Below are 21,726 nucleotides of genomic sequence, written 5' to 3'. Positions count from 1 at the left end.
TCTGGACATGAAGGAATCATAAATGAATGCTGCTAAATTAAAAAATTATATGAACATCTGGAAAAGACAAAACTATAGGCAGTAAAAAGATCAGTTTGCAAAGGGTTAAGGGGGAGAAGGGAAGGAACGAACAGGTGAAACACAGGATTTTTTAGGGTGGTGAAACTATTCTGTATGGTTCTGTAAATGGCGGATATATAACATTATACATTTGTCAAAACCTATGGAACTCTACAACATTAAGAATAAACCTTAACGCATGCAAGTTAAAAAAAAAAATTAGGAAGTTAGAGGCTTCCATGAAAGAATGCAAACTGTGACAAGAAAATCTAACTATATTTCAAATGTATGAAACAACGCCACTTAAGGCAATGGGGAAAAGGTACTGACCTAAGTAACTCTGTAAATGAATGGAGTATGTAAGACTAAAGGCAGAAGAAATTGTACATGAGTTCAGTTAATAAACTTGAGTCCTACAAGGTACAGATAAACAATTCTGATACTGCTATACATGTATACTAGAAATGAAAAATTAAGATGCTTTGCAAATGGTTAGAGCCAGGTTTATAACTACTGGAGTGGAAATTTACAGATCAGCAAAGGGAGTAGTCTATAATTATCCATGTAGTAATGGAATAGAGTAGGAGACATCAGTAGAAACTCATGTTTAATTTAATATAGATACAAATAGTTACATACAGAAATATTTTTAGATATGTGCATATAAATAAATTTGTATTACTATACATGAATTTATTGCTTCACTTTGTCAGCTGAGAGTTACTAAAATAAACAACACCCCAGAAGCAAGGAGCTTACCTAATACCCAAATCTTAGTTTCTGATATGATCTTCCAATAAAAGGAACCAGAGCTCCGTGAAGAAATGGGGGTACAAAATATACAAGATGAGTCTGGAGCATCTTGTAGTACCAGAAAGTAAACAAGTGCTTAAAAAGAAATCAACTGATGGGGGTTATGTCAAAAGAGCACAAGAGGGCTTTCCTGGTGGCGCAGTGGTTGAGAGTCCGCCTGCCGATGCAGGGGACACGGGTTCGTGCCCTGGTCCGGGAAGATCCCACATGCCGCGGAGCGGCTAGGCCCATGAGCCATGGCCGCTGAGCCTGTGCGTCCGGAGCCTGTGCTCCGCAACGGGAGAGGCCACAACAGTGAGAGGCCCGTGTACCGCAAAAAAAAAAAAAAGGGGGGGGGGCACAAGAGCCAAATCTGGAACAATTTCAGCAACAAAATAAACTAGTATTAGATTATAACCCAAAGGACAAAATAAGTATACATGAAGTCCAAACTGATATAATTTACTGAATAAATTAATAAATGGCAGAGACTAAGCTCCCATGCAGAATTCTGAATAAATTACATAGGTATTCTACCCTAAAGGAGGAGAGTGTAATTCCCCACTCTATGTGTGGGCTCTACAGTGGGTTACACATAGTAATTTCCTTCCAAAGAGTACAGTATGGAAAGAAGAAAAAGAAATAACTTTACAGTAGAGAAACTTAACAAACACTATCTCGACTAGGTAATCAAAGTCAAAATCAATAGTGAAAAATCATGATAATAGTTATGTATATAAAGTGATGAAAATGGCACTTTATCTCTTTGATTTTTCTCCCAAAACACCATAAGCCATCTTAATCAGGAGGGGAAAAAAGAAAAATCACACAAACTCCGAGAGGGGCACCCTGCAATACACCTGACCAGTCCTCCTCAAACTATAAAAGTCATCAAAAACAAAGTCTGAGAACTTGTCACAGCCAAGAGGAGCCTGGGAGACATGACAATTAAATACAATCCTGGATGAGATCCTGGAACAGAAAAAGCACATTAGATAAAAACTAACAAAATCTGAATAAACTATGGACTACAGTAATAATAATGTATCAATGTTGGTTTATCAATTGTAATAATATAGTATGTAATCATAATATTAGTTACATAATTAATAATAGTAAAGACTGCTGGTGAGTATATGGGAACTCTCTGTACTATCTGCTTCATATTTATGTAAATCTAAAACTGCTCTAAAAACTAAAAGTCTATAACTTAGTAAAAAACAGGCAAAGTGATTACAGCATACATATTAGAAAGGAAAATGAAAAATTACTTGTTTGCAGATAAAATTACATTATCTAGATAACACCAAAGAATCAATGGAAAAAAAATACTATAAATTTAGTTTGAAAGAAATATATCAAGTTAAAATACAGAGCCTTCAAACTTAAAAGCAAAAAGCAGTTAGAAGACATAATGGAAGAAAAGACCCCACTTACAACAGGAACAAAATAAAATACTAGGCATAAACTTAAAAATGAAGTGTGTAAAACCTATGAAGAAAAATTTTAAACAATCCTAAAAGGCACATAAGTAAGCCTAAAATAAACTCAAAGGCATAGTATGTCCCTATACAGGAAGACTCATCATCATAAGGATGTCAATTCTCTCCACATTAATTTATAATTTAATTATACCCAAAAATAAGAACAAGTATTTCCCTGAAACTAGACAATAAAGGTGATTCATGCAGCTCGATATAAAAAAAAAAACCAAAAAACCCAATCAAAAAATGGGCAGAAGATCTAAATAGACATTTCTCCAAAGAAGACAAACACATGGCCAAAAAGCACATGAAAAGATGCTCATCATCACAAATCAGTAGAGAAATACAAATCAAAACTACAACGAGGTATCACCTCATACCGGTCAAAATGGCCATCATCAAAAAATCTACAAACAATAAATGCTGGAGAGGTTGTGGAGAAAAGGGAACTCTTCTACACTGTTGGTGGGAATGTAAATTGGTACAGCCACTATGGAGAACAGTATGGAGGTTCCTTAAAAAACTAAAAATAGAACTACCATATGACCCAGCAATCCCACTCTTGGGCATATACCCAGAGAAAACCATAATTCGAAAAGATACATGCACCCCAAAGTTCACTGCAACATTATTTACAGTAGCCACGACATGAAAGCAACCTAAATGTCCATCAACAGCCGAATGGATAAAGAAGATGTGGTACACATATACAATGGAATATTACTCAGCCATAAAAAAGAACAAAATAATGCCATTTGCATCAACATGGATGGACCCAGAGACTACCATACTGAGTGAAGTAAGTCAGACACAGAAAAAAAATATCATATGATAAAACTTATACGTGGAATCTAAAAAAAAGGGTACAAATGAACTTATTTACAAAACAAAAGTAGAGTCACAGATGTAGAAAACAAACTTATGGTTACTAGGGGATAAGTGGGGGGAGGGATAAATTGGGAGACTGGAATTGACATACACACACCACTATATATAAAATAGATAACTAACAAGTAATGGCCAAAAGAATCTTAAAAAAAAAAAGAGTTGATACATGTATAACTGATTCACGTTGCTGTATACCTGAAACTAACACAACATTGTAAATCAACTATACTCTAATAAAAATTTTTTAAAAGGGTGATATAATTCACATAGTTAATAAAGTTCATATAAAAAATTAAGCCAGCCCCAAAACCCTGAAAAAGAACAAAAGAGCAACAAGGGAGGACTAGACCCTACAAGATGTTAAAGCAGATTATGAAGTCTTTATGATTAAAACAGTGGAGGATTTTTTTTTTTTTCCTCTCCTTTTGCGGTACGCGGGCCTCTCACTGTTGTGGCCTCTCTCGTTGCGGAGCACAGGCTCCGGACGCGCAGGCTCAGCGGCCATGGCTCATGGGCCCAGACGCTCCGTGGCATGTGGGATCCTCTCGGACCAGGGCACGAACCCACGTCCCCTGTATCAGCAGGCAGACTAAACCACTGCACCACCAGGGAAGCCCAACAGTGGAGGATTTTATACATAAATAGACATTTGGGAACAAAAGAGAAATTATCAAAATAAAAGTTCATAAAAGTCAATAAATGAGCAAGGTAGCATCACAAGTCAGTGGGGAAAATATGAAATTCATAATAAGTGATGTTGAAATAACTGGACAGCCATTTGGAAACATGATTAAATTTATACCTCACTCTTGTATATCAGATTAAATTTCAAATGGATCAGAAAATTAAATATAAAGTACAAAAACATAAGTACTAGAAGAAAACACATGTAAATCCATTACAACTTGACACTGAGAACACATCCCCTATATATCAATTCAAAATCCAGAAAAAAAAGAAAAAAAAAGTAAAACCTAACAATTGAACTAAACAGAAATACAACTTTCAGAAAAGAAAAAATGAAACTGTCCGTATTTGCAGATGGCATGATTTGTCACATGGAAAACCCCGAGGAATTTACCAAAAACAAACAAACAACAAACAGAAAAAACTTCCTAGAACTTGAGTTCAGCAATGTCACAGGATACAAGATCAATAACAGTCAACTGCATTTCTACATTCTAACAATAAATAAGTGGGACCCAAAATTAAAACCACAAAACCATTTACAATGGTTTCAAAGGAAATAAATATAAATATAGCAAAACATGTAAGGAGGCTCTCTGCCCTAAAAGTTACAAAATGCTAATGAAAGAAATTAAAGACAACCTAAATAAATGGAAAGATATATCATATTCATGGACTGAAAGACTCAACATAGTAAAGATGACATAGGAAAAAATAATAGAATTGTAAAATTATGGAAGTTACAATCCATCCCATAAATCAAATTTGAACTGGAAATAGCAGTATGAACTCAAGATATTTTTCTCTTAAAAAAAATATTTATTTCCTAGCTATGTCCCCTAAAAGGGTCTAAAAGAAATGACAATCCAGTAACAACACACATTCCTAGTTTCCAGTTGTGAACTCTAAACATCAATCCCTCATCAGGGCATGATAAACAAAGGATACCTTGCCATACCAAAAAGCAAGAAAACAAAGATTAATGAGGTCATGTCAAAAGAACACAGGAGCGGCAAGCCTGAAGGGGCTCCCATTTGCCAAAGACGGAACAATCTGGCACCAAAAAGAATGACTACTGAAATTTTTAAAAATACAATGAATACATAAAAAGTCTAAGGTTCATAAATGCTTTTCTTTTTAAAAAAGAAAAAGTCAGACACCTGGAGGTATATATCAACACATTACTTTGAAAATTGGTCATTACAAGGAATAAAGCATTTATCTTGCTTTTCCAATAAAACTATTTCAGAGCAACCAAAAAGCTCTAATGAATGAAGGAGAATTCTATACAAAAAAAATTCCAGCTAATAAATGTGAAAGGAATGGCAGACTCAAGAAAAATCCAATATTGGTAACTTTAACGAACTAGCTTATTCTAACAATGGTTATTTTGGAGATTAAAACTATTAATGAAAGCTGGATGGGAAACTCTACCATAAAGGGATCAAGCTGTCACCCCCAGACTTTGCGTCTCTTGAAGTGATACAAAATCAAAGTACGTGGCACCACCTAGGGAAGAGTCTTTAAAAAAAGAAAAAAATGACCCAAAATCTAAAGAAGTCTTTCCGTATTAACTCCCAATCAATACAAAGTATGACAGAGGAATTAGTCAAATGCTACTACAAAGAAGCAACTGGACATATCCAGAATGTGGGAGCCTCTTCAGAACAAACGACCTGGTTTCTTCAACAAATCAATGGATGAAAGAAAAACTGTTGGAGAATAGTAAGAATAGTTAAGACTATTCTTGATGAAAATAATTTTAAAGGGCTACAACAAAAAATACAATGAGTGGATCCTGATTCAGATAAACTATAAGAAGTCATTTTTTTAACAGAGAAAACTGAAAATGGACTAGGTATTAGGTATTACTAAAGAACTATTGCTAAATGTGTTAGGTAAAATAAAGGCATTGTGGTTCTAAGAAAAATTGTCTCTATCAGGGAAATTCAAAGATGGCCCCAAATGACCCCTACCTCCTGGTATTCCATGCCCTTGTGTAATCCCTAGTAACTTGCTTCTAACCAACAGAATATGCAGCAAAAGTAATGGGATATCATTTCTGGGACTAGGCTACAGAAAACTGTGACTTTCATCTGTTAGCATACTCTTCCTACTCTCTCCCTTGCTGGCTTTGATGAAGCAAAACACCACTTTGTGGAGGCCCACATGGCAATGAAAAGAGGCAGCCTCTGGCCAACTGTTTTCAAGAAAATGAATTCTGCCAATAATCACATAAACTTGGAAACAGATTCTTCCCCACTCAAGATAACAGATGAAACCCCAACCCAGGTCAACACTTTGACTTAGGAGCCATATAAGAAACCTGAAGCAGAGGGTTCATCTAAGCTATTACTGAAATCTTGACCCTATAAACTATGAAATAATAAATGTATTGTTCGAAGCTGCTAAGTTTGCAGTACTTTGTGAGGGAGCAATCAATAACTAACATAATGTCCTCTTTTTAATGCATACCAAAATATTTAAGAATTAAATGACATAACATATTTATCATAAAATACACCAGAAGAAAGAAAAAGAGGTGGTGGAAAGAGACTGAAGAAAAAAAAAAAGGCAAGCAAAATGTTGGTAATTGTTGAAGGTGGGAACATTAGAATTCGCTTTTCTCTACTGCTGGGTATGCTGGGGAAATGTTCATTGAAAGGTTTTTTGAGGGCTTCCCTGGTGGCGCAGTGGTTGAGAGTCTGCCTGCCGATGCAGGGGACACGGGTTCGTGCCCCAGTCCGGGAAGATCCCACATGCCGCGGAGCGGCTAGGCCCGTGAGCCATGGCCGCTGAGCCTGCGTGTCTGGAGCCTGTGCTCCGCAAAGGGAGAGGCCACAACAGTGAGAGGCCGGTGTACCGCAAAAAAAAAAAAAGGTTTTTTGAAAGAATGAATGAGGTAGCCGTGACAGCAAATATATCCAACTCTTTGGAGTTTAGCTGTGTAGAGAAGCAGATAAATGGGAGACGTGGGGTTAACACAAAGTTTTTAAAAGATTGGTGAAAGTTGGTCTGATGGACACTTAATTATGGGCAGGGGTAGGAACTGAGTGGTTGATAATATAGGAAAGAAGAGTTAACTGAATGAACAAAATGAGAACAGGATCTAAAGTATAAGAGAAAAAACTAATCTAAAATGATCTCTCCCATTTTAACAGATAAAAAGATGGAGAAAATGACAACAGATCAATTTTATAGCACTAAGTATAACCTGGACATATAATAATTTCACTTTCATTGACAACAAATTTATATTAAGTCTAAATGAGATCTAAAATTGTCTCACATTGTTAATATGCTCCAGTCATGTAGAGAATATGACTGAATTTATAAAGATGTGGATTTTAAACTCAGTTCTAATGCTTACTTCATAAATGACCTTGATTAAGCTATTACACTCTTATTGGCCTTAGTGTGCATTTATAAATTAATACCTACACTACACTTTGAAGAGTCATTGTTGAGAATTATAGGATGTCAATGATCTAGTAAATGGTAGGCCATCTGCTTACCATCACTCAGAGAAAAACTCTACTCTGCTTATTATTACCAAGCACTTGAAAATGTCTGAGACTATAGTAGTTACCTCTAAGGACTCAAAGCACATAGGGAACATATACCTACATACACGCTCTACACAAAGAACTGCGGCAACCATGGGGGAAAAGAGAACGGGAATGAAATAAACAAACATTCCTATATGGAAGAATGGTAAACTAGGGAACTCTCACTGGCCAAAAATCAACTTGGAAAGCTAGCAAATGTGGTTTGGTGTCTGCACCCACCCCCCCAAAACAAAAAAATTTGCTGAGACATTCATATAAAAATAGTTCTCATTTGCTGAATATCTGAGAAGGCTGACTCATCAATCGTTTCTGAAATTAAACATTAGCACCTTCAGAATACATTTCAAGACTAAGAACGGCCCCTTTCTACCTAATGCAAAGACTATTAAAGTTGGACATGATCTGGGAAAGGTTTACTGCTGCTTAATATGCACACTCTTCAAATCTCAGACAAAATAACAATATACCCACAAAGGAATCAGAAAGATGTAAGATATCAAACTGTTTGCAAGCACCTTCAAAGGTTTCATTTATATGTAAATAATTTTATGGAAATAATCACTATCATCTTCTGATAAATGAAGTCCTCAAAGTATCTTTGCTGGGCAACAATTTAGTTTAATTTGAGTCACTTCATGTGTCATTCATTTTTAAAAACTATTCTGTAATACTCCATGCTATCCTGTGCAAAAAAAGACCTTAAGCATCTGATCCTCTTGGTTTGTATGAAAATAAATAAAAGGCTAGAGAAGCTAATGACTGATCCAAAAATAGCAATTAATTGATGACAGAACTGGGATTAGAGCCCCAATCTCCTGTCCTTGTTCACTGTTCTCTCTATACTACACTATTTCAATTTTCTTCATGTTTTCCTTTGTACCAGATCTAACTTCCCCCCCAGCTTAATGTAGTGATTTAAACTGTACTAATGGTGAGAGGTCAAACCAATATTAACTAATCCAAAACTTCATTTTGTGAGAATTCTCCCCTTATCCTCATAACAGGTTAACTTTGACCAAGGCCTAAGTCCTATGGCAAAGCATTTTTCAAACTCTGTTCCTCAGAGAGACTCTACAGGATCTGAGCTTTATAAAAATATTTTTTAAATATTTTACACTAATCTTAAAACTATTAAAAAATTCAAAAATATTATAGGCCAAATATTACTACAATGGATACCACCCTCCACAAAAACTTGCCTACCTTGTTTTTGTGCCAACTTTAGAGTAAAATTTCTCCTGACATCTCTGTATCTCTAGAACTTTTCGAAGTATGTCACTGATTAATACTGCTGTAATTGTATGCCAGTCTTTTAAAAATTCAGTTCTACGTATGTCTGTTCATGTAAAATTCACAAATAAATTAACAACTATAACATAATTAATAACTGAACAAGGTTCAGAACTGACTGGTTTTTATGCTTTCCTCAAGGATTAGTAAGACGTCATATGGCAAGTCTCATTACAGACCACTGTAGCACAGAATTTGAATTAGAATGCTGTTCTGACTTTATAAAATTATTATATGGAATGTGAGCAGTTTGGTGGTATTAACTTTGAAAACAAGTTTATTACAAGTGATAATCAACTTTCCTTATTTAATTTTCAGATGACCCACACTTTTGTATCTTATATGCTCAGAGCTCTGTCTTTCCTTTATCAAATTCAGAATGCTCATCAGTTGATCCAACCAATAGTTCAAGCTATTGTGCCAGCCGATATAACGCATGCCGACATGCCCCGTATGCCAGCCAGCATTTGTTTCCAAAGCACTGCCATCTTTATAGTTCAGTGTCCATTTTTACAATCTTTCAAATATTTTACTGTGTTTCTCCTATTATTTTATAAGAATGGAAAATGAAAATACAAAAGTCTACTAGTAACATTAATTCAACCGAAACAATAATGGGCATCATAAGGTAATCTAAATGAAGAAAACTTAAGACACTAAGTAGACGCAGCTAGCTTAAAAATAAAGGAAATGCTGAAAACAACAGTTAAAAGATCGTATCAAAAGCAGAAGTATAGGTGTGCCAATTATGGATTTACTCACTCTCACTTCTAAACTCATCCTTTTTGCCTTTTCTTGGAAATGGATATGGGCTCTTTAAGTATTTTTCCTTGGTCAGCTGGCACAACGTTAAGTTTTGTCAGTAGAGTGGGGGCAGGAGAGTCATCTCAGGACACAGTGGGTGTCTTTGCTTCCTCCCTCATGAACTGAGGGGTGTTTTTGTTTCCTAGTTCAGGTATCCTTGCCCAAAAGACTCCCTCAGCACATGTAGCTTTCTCCAGCTCTCAGTTTCTACAGTACAGATGCTTCTCTAGCATCCTACTCCTAGAGTATACACAGCTCCCCCAAAGCCCAGCTGATGTATGCATGCAAGCAGCTTCTCTAGCACCAAGTTCCTACATCAGAATGTATATTACTTATGGGTACTTTTTTTAGTCTCTTCACATTTAGTAGGCCTTTTCAAACTAATGAATGACTTGAACCCTTCTTGAGCGCAGAAATTTTTTCTTTTCTTTTTTTTAATTTCTTCTCTATTTCTTCTGGTATCTTTCTAGACTTATTAGGTAGAGGTGCTGGGCTGCTGTATCACGTTGTACTTTGCACAAGATCCCACTGAGGAGGAAAAGCTGAAATCCAGCCTGAGTCCCACTTACCAAGTCCTGCATCCTGATTAAAAACCATCACTTTCTCACTAAGCCATGTGTTGTGAAAATGAGCAAGTGGACCTTCTGGATCAAGGCTAACCTCCACGTCTCAAATTTTAACTATTTTCCTTATCTTTTTCCTTTTGTTCTAGATTTCAGATCACTTGCTATGTGTATGTATGTAATTACTGAAAAAAAACAGATGTGTATGTACATAACTATAGAAAAATTACCATTTTTGTGGGAGCTTCATCGTAAGTCTAGTATCTTGGGCCTAGGCCCAAAAGAATAGATTGTTTTATGACCTGGGGGCCTCAGGATTTTTTAAAGCTCCCCAACTAATTTGAATGTGCAAACAAGATTGGGATCTACTGCTGTCAGTTAATGGTACTCAAGCTTTTTTGCTCAAATATTCCCTAAAATAATATTGAAAATCTATGCATATTCTTACCATTTTTAAGTTGGCAAGCAAAATTTTTCATAGCTTATAATGATTATAAAACTTGTATTTTCCGGTGTACTCTAAATATTGTCATTTTAAATAAAGCTATTATGTTTGTTCTTTCAACAGTACCAACAGAATAAAAACATCATCTATTTTTTAAAAGTACAGCTTCTTCCCATACAGTCAAAAATTTATATTATTCTTGCTTTTCCTTAAACTTTCCCTACAGAATTTTAACTAATGTAGTAATTCTTTTATGCTGCAGGGTCTTTTATATTTCACTCTATATGACCTCTCTGGAAAAAAGTATAAATTAAACTTTTTTGGCTTTGATCAAGAAAGTTAAAAAATTTCTTTTGGATGCTATTAGAAGTACACTATTGACCAAAACAATATAAACATATTATGCACTTCGACAGATAATGATTAAATATGGAGCAAAATGGTATTAATAGTGATTCTCAAAGATATGGGCAGGATTTTTTCTGTTTTTTACAATTATTTCATGTATATACAGATGAATATCACTGTTAGAATAAAAATGAGATTCAGCATCAAGTCTATATCTGTTTTTATAGATGTATGCATTGAAAACCTTGCTTATACAAATACATGGGAACAGAAGGAATTTCTGCTAGTACTATTTATTTTTTGACTACCTTCTGAATTATACGTCAAAAAATCAATAGGGCTTCCGTGGTGGCACAGTGATTGACAGTCCGCCTGCCGATGCAGGGGACACGGGTTTGTGCCCCGGTCTGGGAAGATCCCACATGCCGGGAGCGGCTGGGCCGGTGAGCCATGGCCGCTGAGCCTGCGCATTGGAGCCTGTGCTCCGCAACGGGAGAGACCACAACAGTGAGAGGCCCGCGTACCGCAAAAAAAAAAAAAAAAAAAATCACATAATGAGCTATCATTAAAAATTACTTTTTATGATCTACCAACAGACAAGTTGATTACGTCTTCCTTCTGTTTCCTTTAAAAAGAAAGAATTGAGGACACTCCTGGTGGTCCAGTGGTTAATACTCCGTGCTTCCAATGCAAGAGGCACAGGCTCAATCCCTGGTTGGGGAACTGGGATCCCACATGCCGTGTGGTGTGGCCAAAAAAATAAATAAAAAAGAACTTGAGAGCCACCTATTTTACAAGAGGATTTTTGTTTTTCCAGTCATTCACTTTCTCAATTTCAATACCAACTTCTGTAACAGTCCTTTGGCACTCTGAAGATTTTTACACTCCATGGAATAGATGAGAGGCATGCCTCTTTTGCAATCATGAAATAGGATATGGGACAGCTAGAAGTCTTCAAAGTGCAGGCAAATCACCTGGAGTTCTTGTTAAAAATGCAGATTATGACTCAGTAGGTCTGGGGTGGGTCTGAGATTCTGCATTTCTAACAAGCAACTAGTAAAGGCATTCCTGCTGGTGAGTGGGCCACACTTTTGAGTAGCAAGGGCCTAAACCACAGGCAAGTTCTCAGGCTGATCAATTTTTAAGAGAGAATATACAATAACAATAGATCAGGAAATCGAATCCTTTAAAACTATTTTTACCTATGTATCCCTTGGAAAGTGTACATGAACTCCCTGGGGTAAGCATGCCCCAATGTGAAGACTGCTGCTCAAAATTAAATACTAAAAATGGAAATTATTGGCTCTTAAGAATGTTTAAAAAGGGCTCCCCTGGTGGCGCAGTGGTTGAGAGTCTGCCTGCCGATGCAGGGGACACAGGTTCGTGTCCCGGTCCGGGAAGATCCCACATGCCGCGGAGCGGCTGGGCCCGTGAGCCATGGCCGCTGAGCCGGCGCGTCCGGAGCCTGTGCTCCGCAACGGGAGAGGCCACAACAGTGAGAGGCCCGCGTACCGCAAAAAAAAAAAAAAAAAAAGAAAAAGAAAAAGAATGTTAAAAAAAATTTTTAGTTTAATTGAAGTATAGTTGATTTACAATGTTGTGTTTAATTTCTGCTGTAAAGTAACTCAGTTATACATATATATATTCTTTTTCATATTCTCTTCCATTATGGTTTATCACAGGATACTGAATATAGTTCCCTGTGCTATACAGTAGGACCTTGTTGTTTATCAAGAGTGTTTAAATTTTTAAATTTTAAACCACTGACTTTAGTCACATCACTTTTCCACTTAAAATTATTTGATGGCTCCTCACTTTCCAAAAAATAAAATTCAAACTCACTAACATGGGGTTAAGATCCTTTAATTTGTGTTTATAAACGAACAAGCAAATCACATGCACTCACACACAACCTCTACTTTTTTTGTTGTTGTTTAAATGTATTAATTTGTTAAAATAAAATAAAATTTAAAACTTTGGGCAATGTCCAGAGAAAAGCCATTAAAAAATAGAAATCAACACAATTACTACATCCCAAAGATAATCACTGTTAAGACTTTAGTAAATTTCTTTGCAGTTTTTTCTATATGCATAAGCATACAAAAGGGGGTGGGTGTGTGTGTTTAAAGGTAAATCAGAGCAACCCATTTAATAAGGCATTGTGTTTTTTTTATCTGTGGGTCTTTTACATGCTATTATATCTGGAAGATTTCCTCTACATAATTAAAAAATATTCTAAAACTTACTTTTTTTTTTTTCTTGCGGTACGCGGGCCTCTCACTGTTGTGGCCTCTCTCGTTGCAGAGCACAGGCTCCGGACGCCCAGGCTCAGCGGCCATGGCTCACGGGCCTACCCGCTCCACAGCATGTGGGATCTTCCCGTACCAGGGCACGAACCCGTGTCCCCTGCATCGGCAGGCGGACTCTCAACCACTGCGCCACCAATGAAGCCCTAAAACTTACTCTTTAATAGCAGCCTAATAGCCCATCATAATTCAAGGACATCTCAAAAACATTGTTCTACTAAATCTAGTAAATCTAATGGCAATAGTAACATTTCTATCAATAGTATTAGATACTTGCTAGAGGATTAATTTGCAATTCATGCATCACATTTTGGATAAATATAAACATAATCACTGCCCTAAATGCACTGGAAAAGCAGGTTAGAATACCGTAAAAAATTCATAATATCTTACTAAATTTCCTCAAAAGAATAAAATAAAATTCAAAGAGTCCTGTTTTCATTACACTTAAATTTCTGCAATAGGGAGCGGCAAATCTCCTAAATGTACATTGATAAGTTAATGCTTATTTCTCCTAATATGCAAAATCATAAAGTATAAATAAATAGAGGGGAGGAGTTCACTGTCAAATAATGGGTAGGATAACTGTTAGCTGTTCAGAGGGGAATAGAATATAGCAAGTGACTTTGGAACACCATCAGCCAAGCCACCTTCAGTAAACAGTATCTTTTGTAACTGTATGTATGAAACAAACCTGAATAAAAAGAAAAAGATTTACTTAAAGTACTACAAACTGGTGATTCTGGAGAGAAATATGGGCAGGGACATCAGTCCACATATATAATATATAAGGAAGAAGTACCTGACCAATGATCCAGCCTGTATCAACTGCCCTGTATACTGTCTGGGAAAAGTCTACCTCCAAGCATCTTCCTGGTTCTGATATGCTCACTAACTCAACAAATGCCAAATGTTAACCCAATTTCCCAAATAGTTGTTGAATATGCACAAGGGTAAAGATAAATTCCTGCGTTCAAGAAACACGAAGAACGGTGAAATAAATTAGATCTGTACACAAAGGAAATCATAGCTCATTTACCTCTTCCAAGAAGTCTCTCCTCAAGCCCATGCCAACAGCAGAAGTTCCATTCTCTGAATCTCACCTCTAATTTCTGTAGCATTTACTGCTTTTATCACTCACCTGAACTTAGCTTTTCCTACCTTCTATTGTCCTATTATAGGTACAGATAGTTCATCACCAGAAATTCTCTCTCATAACTTCAAATAGGCTTGGCTATTATTCAGGAGTTAGAGGCACCCAATAATTTGTTTATGGCACAGATAGCCAAAAATGTGAAAAGCCATAATTGTGACTCAAATACCACAATGTAGCAATAAAAATAAAAAACAAAGTTTTCTTTAACCTGTCACCCATAGTAGCATTTTAGGTTGTAGAAAATGGAGATGATAGATGTCAAGACTTAAACTTTCAGACCTAGATATGTGAATTTTCTAATCATCTAAAATTCTAAATCCTAGAAGAAACTATTCTGTCATACTTGAAGTTATTTTCAGCTCTTTTAAAATCTATGCGTCAGTTTGTTTAAGGAAAGAATTCATAAACAAGTTTCATAAATATCTTCCAGTCAATACTTCACATGTTAACTATATAAATTTTAGAAAAAAATATACCAACTTTCAACTAACATCCCCACCATGAACTACTTACCAAAGTATGCATGAATGTATGTATGTCTCCATGTAAGTATGTACACTGATAGGCAGGTAAATAACTTAAAAGATGAAGACATGGAGCCAGTCCATATACATGCATTCTGAACAAAAATAAAAGAAGATAAAAGACTAGCTCAACTGTCACAGAAAGTTCTCGAAGTAAAAGACTTGAAGTCAAGTGATTTGCTATCTAATTCCAGGTGGTCACTTTCCTTACAGGGCTTCAATTCATATGCACTAATCAGTTTGATACTACCTCAATAACAGAGGCGGGGGGGGGGAATCAACCAAGAACAGCCTGACAGTTCCTTAAACAGTTAAACATAGAATTACTATATGACCCAGAAATTCCACTCCTAGGCATTTACCCAAAAGATATGAAAACATATAACCACACAAAAAACTTGTACACAAATGTTTACAGCAGCCAAAAAAGGGGATACAACCTAGATGCCCATCTACTAATGAATGGGTAAAAATGTGGTATACCCATATAATAGAATATTACCTGCCATAAAAAGGATGTAGTATTGCTAAATGCTACAACATAAATAACCTTAAAAACACTATGCTAAATGAAAGGAGCCAATCACAAAGATTACATATTCTATGACTTCATTTATACGAAATGTCCAGAATCTATAGAGACAGAAAGTAAATCAGTGGTTGCTCAGGGATAAGAAAGTAAGCAGATCATAACAAAGGGTATAGTTTCTTTTTGAGATTATGAAAACGTTCTAAAATTGACTGCAGTGATGGTTGCACATATCCATGAACATACTAAAAACCACTGAACTACACTTTTTAAGTAGCTGAATGCATGGGATGCAAATTACCAAACCAAAAACATTACTATGTTAAAAAGTCAACTAACTTTTTATATTACTTTTCCTATTTTCTATTAAATACTTATATTTAATTGGAGGAAATGATCCTTATCCTAAAATTAATCAAAATATTGGCAATATACTCTAAAACTATTAAAAGCTATTAGCCAAATCAGATTCTGTAATAAACTAAGCTTTAAAGTTCTCGAGGTCTCATTAGAAAAACTGCCCATAATAATATAAATAACCTTAATAATAAAAACTTTTTAAAATAGCAAGATAGATAAGAAGCTTTCTCTTCCAAGTTCTTCCAAATGCAATATCCCCACCCCAAGATAACCAATTTCACTTAAAATATTCTCTGAAATTGCTAAAAACTATGAAAACCATGAAAGTTTATAGCACGGATTTAAAACTTATTATTAAAACTAAATATTTTAATATTTTTAACATGGCCAGTATATGACTCCATCTAACCCAAAAACAAAACTCTATTAAAAGAAGAAAAGTAGTCTAAATGCTTAATTAACTCATGTATGCATTTAATAAACACTATGCTGGACTACAATGATGAGGGGGGAAATTTTCATAGTCCTTATGGAGCTTGTGGTCTAGCTGGGGGGGACAGCTATTAAGCAAACAATTATACAAATAAATTCATAATTATAAACTATATAAAGTGATATATGAGAAGGGTATATATTTGTATGAAAGCATTTAACTGTAGGGGTGGGGAAGGGGTGCCAGACTTCTTTGGTGGGACAGGGGTAAGTCAGACTTTGCTGTGAGTGACATTCTAGCTGATAGCTGAAGAATAAGTAGGAATTAGGTTTTAGGACTCTTCTGATCAAACTACTTAGATCAAAAGGGAAGAAAGGGGACAATGAGAGGAAGGGGAAAGGGGACATACTCAAGGATGCTTAAAATAACTTAACATTTCTATTTATACAAAACAACATGCCTTAACAAGTACATAGGTGATAACTATAATAAATACCAGTCATATTGAAGAAATATAAGGATATTTAAAAAGTATTAAATACTAACAGTATTTACAAACCAAAAAATTTACATTACACCCAAGTATCTTCCTTCTGAACAATGCCTTCACATAAATATTCCCATGCAAGTTCTAAAAAAAAAAAAAAGGTAAATAATATAAAAATCACATTATAGGAAGGGAAAATAACTATATACTATGACAAAGATAAAACTCTCAATTTCTGGACCTCATAAACAAGTCTCAAAAGAGAATTATGAATCATCAATAAAACCAAGAATAAATCAAATTTTAGTCAGTTAGTATTTAAAACAATTGCTAACAAATAATGTTATTCATAGTCCCTAATTTTTCCCATCAGATATTAGGAATAAGCAGTTAAGGTGTCAAAAGGCAAAATGAAGGAAAACACTGTGCAAAAAAATCTGGGGCCCAAGTGTTAGGATAGTACATTAACATAACCATGAGGAATTCATAAGCCTAGAAAATATAAGTCTATTTCATAAGAACTAAACACAGAAAGATTTCTGCGTTTTCTGCAATTTGACAGAATAGCCTGCAGCAGACCAACACATTACCTCTTACAACTAGAAAAGCTGTTTAAAATAGAAAAAAAAAGTTCTTAAGGTATCAGAGACTTTCTGAGGCAGTAAGGATTTGAGATGCCAAAGAACTTGTTAAAGGGAGCCCCACATTCTGGGCAGCTTTCCCTCTCAGGACGTTCCACCTATTTCTTTAATGGCACAGGAAAGGAGCTGAGAAGCCAGGAAAAAAAAGCTACTAAAGGTCAGAAAAGTCAGCAGAGCTTTTGGCAATTTCAAGGGGGTAGCGGGACAAAACTTGGTAACTGGGTCTTGCCATGACATCCAAGACCTGAGGGTTTAAGATCCTATAGAAAAGGTAGGTACAGAAGAACAAACCTGACACTGCATACTGATTTTCCTCTTAAAGCATCTGTCGATTCTTAAACTGCAAAAAGCAAGAGGCTAAAAAGCCAGCAGTAAGCAACTGAAAGCAAGGAGCTCCTCCTTTTAGGAGTCTCATGCTGCTGGAAAGGCAAAAATAGGAGAGGCCCTAGAAACACCTAGTCTCTCAGTTGGGTTCCCTGGGCTACCAAAGTTGTGCAAACTAGACGTTCACAAAACCCAAAACTCGGCCTCAAGTCAGCTCAGTTCCTGACTATTGAGGTGATCTGCCTCTATTTTATCTGCCTGCCAGAAGATGGGTGAATCCTCTCTAGAGAAATGCTACAACATTAGGCAACTAACTGTAATTTGTAATTGTATCTAAAATTCTAAATATAATGTGTGGTATTCAGAAAAAGTTACTCCCCAAAATAATGGTAATAGTGATAATAATAATAATTATTATTACCAGACACACCAAGATAAAATGTGTGATAAAAGACAAGAGAAATAGACCTACAAGAGATCCAGATATTGCAGTTTTCAGACACAGACTTTTTATTAGCAGCTTGATTGATGTCACAATGTGGAGATTTTCACTAGAGAATTAGAATCTATTTTTAAAAAGAGAGAGAGAAAATCAAATGAAAAGTCTAGCACTAAAAAATAGTTGAACCCAAGAATAAAAAAGATGGGATTAAAAGCTGACTGGACATACCAGAATAGGGAATCAGTGAACTGGAACACAGGCAAGTAAAGCCTATCCAGAATGAAATAAGGAGAGAAAAAAAATGATAAAAAAAGACAGAAAAAAGCATAAAGGACATATGGGACAGGACAAAAGGTAGAGAATGGATTTAATTGAAGTCAGAGAGGAAGGAAGAAAAAGAAGGGTGTAGAAAGAATATTTGAAGACTATCAAAATTTTTTCAGAACTGATGGGAGTCATGCTATAAATTCGAGAGGTGCCAGAAATCCCAAACAGAGTAAATACAAAGAAAACCATTCTTAGGTGCTAATAGCTACATCTCTAAAATTAAAATCTAGAAAATCTCTCATAATTCCAAAGATGACTTCTGAATGACTGATATGTAGCAAAGTCAGATCACCACAAACAGCTGAAATGCATCTTATCAATGGCAGAACATCACACAGTCCCTGTATCAGTCTCAAAGAAAGTTAATGCAAATAGAGCTATCTGCCTATCTTCCAAAAAAAAAAAAAGAAGAAAAAGAAAAATTAAACATAATACTAAACCTCCCAACATATGATCAAGATAAAAAGTATTTCTACACAGAAGGAAAGTGATAATACTCAGAGAAGAATCATAACTTGGTAAAGTTCACAAAGATCCAATCCTAGGAGCCAGCTCCACAGATTCAATCTCTAGTCCTAGACCCACCTCAAGCTCTTCCTCTATCCCGGGTATCTTTATTTTCCTAAAGTTCTAATATCATCAGACTGAAAATATCAGTCTTAGAACTTTCACTGGCCAGTAAGGTTCCCAAGCCAGGCCAGTACTAACCTTAGTTTAGGGAAAGGGAAAAAAGGGAAGGAAAGAAACAGAATGACAGTCTCCAGTCTCCAGGGCATTGAATACCTCCAACTAGTGAAACTAGTGACTCACAACTTCTGGGTTTCAGATGTCTTTGGGATTGTAAAAATCCTCTAATTCATATGCATAGTAATCACTGTCTATACACCAAATAAATAATAAATCTCACAAATGTGTTCTATTTTTCAAATGTATGTGATTAATAAAATAAAAATCCATTTAAAATCTAAAATGGGGGGGGGAGGAAAAGAAATGATAAGGAACAATGTCACTTTTGAATTATGTAAGCACTCTCCAGACATCTCTAAGGACCTATCTGACCAAAACCACATTCTTAATCCCGAATTACTAAGGATAATACCAAAGTAAACCCAGGGTACATAGAAACAGAGTTCCCTACACAGACAGTAGGAAAATAAATTGATACCTTTAATCCAACAATTCAGCATCTTAGAACTCATCATAAATGAGTTCAAGATTTGTTTGTGTAAGGCAGAATGTCTCATTACTAATGAGACATTAGTATACTTGTCAAATTATATCACTTTTACTCCATGTTGTTCTAATGGCCGAAGAACAGCAAAAACAAAACAAACCCAGAAAGACTAAATGTCCCAAAATAGGGGGCCGATTAAATAAAATGCCATAAAATCATTATATGGATTATAATGTATCCAGAACAAATGATAATATAGAAAAATATTTAATAACATGAGGAAATATTTATCATATATTAAGAAGGAAAAAGAATACAGAACAGCAAACAGGACAATATCAAATTGGAAAATAGATATAGACACAACAGAATATCTGGAATGATATATATCACAGGCTGATTAGTTATCTTTTGGTGGTGGGATTAAGGGTAATTTAAATTTTGCTTCTGTGGGTCTATATTTTGCAAATATTCCTCAAGTAACTTAGGGTGGGGTTTTTTTGGCAATTAGAAAAAATATATATTCACTTTTAAATGTGGAATTTTACAATAGTTGAAATAGGTTCACCTCCTAACCTACTTGTCAAATTATATCACTTTTACTCTGAACCATGAATCACATATTCACAAAGGTACAGTTTTAATTAATGTCTGATTTTAAGTAATAAAGTAGACTAACAGGAAAAAGGTAAACACTTAAAAATGCATCCAATTTTACTATCTAAACTAATGAAGTCTTTCACTAACATGTAAACAAAAGAAGGATCATTCTACAACAATAAAATTACCTAATGTGTAAATATACTTTCAAAGGTCCTCCCAATTTTTATATTAATACATTAAAACCTTAAAGGTCGAGATAAAATATATCTAAATATCTTTCCCTCTCTCCATTCTCACCTTATAGCACTTTTTATCTGTATTCCCAATTAGGAACATATTACAGCCGTGTAAAATACTGAAGCAGCAATATTCTTCTTTGATAACAGAAGTCAGGAGGTCCAAGATCAGAGTCCTATCTCCTACTCTTTCAACTCTTAGACCTGGACAATTTAACTTACCTCTCTGAACCTCAGTTTCCCTAGCTGTAAAAGTGAATGATAATATTTATCACAGAGTTTTTATAAATATGAAATCAAAAGAACACAATCTAAGTCCTAAGCATAGCGCCTGACAAATAGAAGGTACTCAAGCGGTGGTTGTTACTAGAGGCACACGCAAGAGTTTTTAAGTCCGAGAACTTGCCAAGCCTCCTGAAAACTAAATGACCTTGGGTAAGTTACTTAACCTATATGGACCTCAGTTTCCTCGTATACAAAATAGATACAATACCTATCTTGTAGGTTTGTTGTAAGGATTAGGTAAAACTATATACAAAAATCATCTTGCACACAGTAGGTGCTCCATAAATTGTAGTTAGTATCACTATTAGCTAGAGCAATAAATATTTGAGTATAGAGATTAGCAGTTTAAAAAATATTTTTCATATAAGACTGCATGTAATTCTAAGAATTAATCATCATTTACATAGACACATCTCTCTTAATTCCCAAATTAATTGTAAACTTCAGAAAAAAGTAAAATACAAGCAAACTTTTTTAACCACACTGAAAAATAAAAGGCCACTTCATTAGTTTCAAAATAGAAATGTGTTATCTATAACTTGATCTGCTTTAACATTTTTAAAGTCCAAATAAATCTAAAAGGGTTAGAAGGGAAAATGTTCTTTTCTGACTTTGAGAGAAGGAAAATGTTTTTTAAGTCTGCAGGAGAAAAAAATAGAGATCCGAATTTTTCTTTTTTTCATGACTTCATGTCTTTCACAACTAAAATGTAAGTGTCTTTAACACAAGAACTCTTTCAAATCTCTGAATTCTTGTCTCCACCTTTGTGCAGAAGCAGATCAGCTCTACAGTTAAGACCACAGAATCTGGAGTCAGACTACCTGGGTTCAAATCCTGATTCCATCCAGCAGTGTGACCTGAGGCAAGTTTTAACATCTCCCTGTCTCTTCAGCTGGAAAATGAAGATTACTCATATAATTGTTTTGAGAATTAAATGAGATAATACACTTAAGTGTTCATAAGAGAGCC

General features: G+C 35.3%; 1 protein-coding gene across 4 annotated transcripts in view; it reads right to left on the bottom strand.

Moving 5' to 3' along the window:
• Positions 1-21,726, bottom strand: part of MKLN1 (muskelin 1) — a 354,266-nt gene that overhangs the window by 156,719 nt on the left and 175,821 nt on the right. The window contains exon 1 of one of the 4 annotated variants that reach the window (XM_079932675.1): positions 16,810-19,899. The exons of the other annotated variants lie outside the window; for them this stretch is intronic. Coding sequence (XP_079788801.1) covers positions 16,810-16,811 — 2 coding nt within the window. The 5' untranslated portion in view covers positions 16,812-19,899. Of the gene's footprint in view, positions 1-16,809; positions 19,900-21,726 lie in introns of those variants that run through there. 4 annotated transcript variants of the gene reach the window in all.

This window comes from Stenella coeruleoalba (genome assembly GCF_951394435.1).
Source record: "Stenella coeruleoalba genome assembly, chromosome: 9".
NCBI classification, from domain to species: Eukaryota; Metazoa; Chordata; class Mammalia; order Artiodactyla; family Delphinidae; genus Stenella; species Stenella coeruleoalba.
The sequence above is the reverse complement of the archived record's forward strand: the minus strand, read 5'-3'. Positions and strand labels throughout refer to the sequence as shown.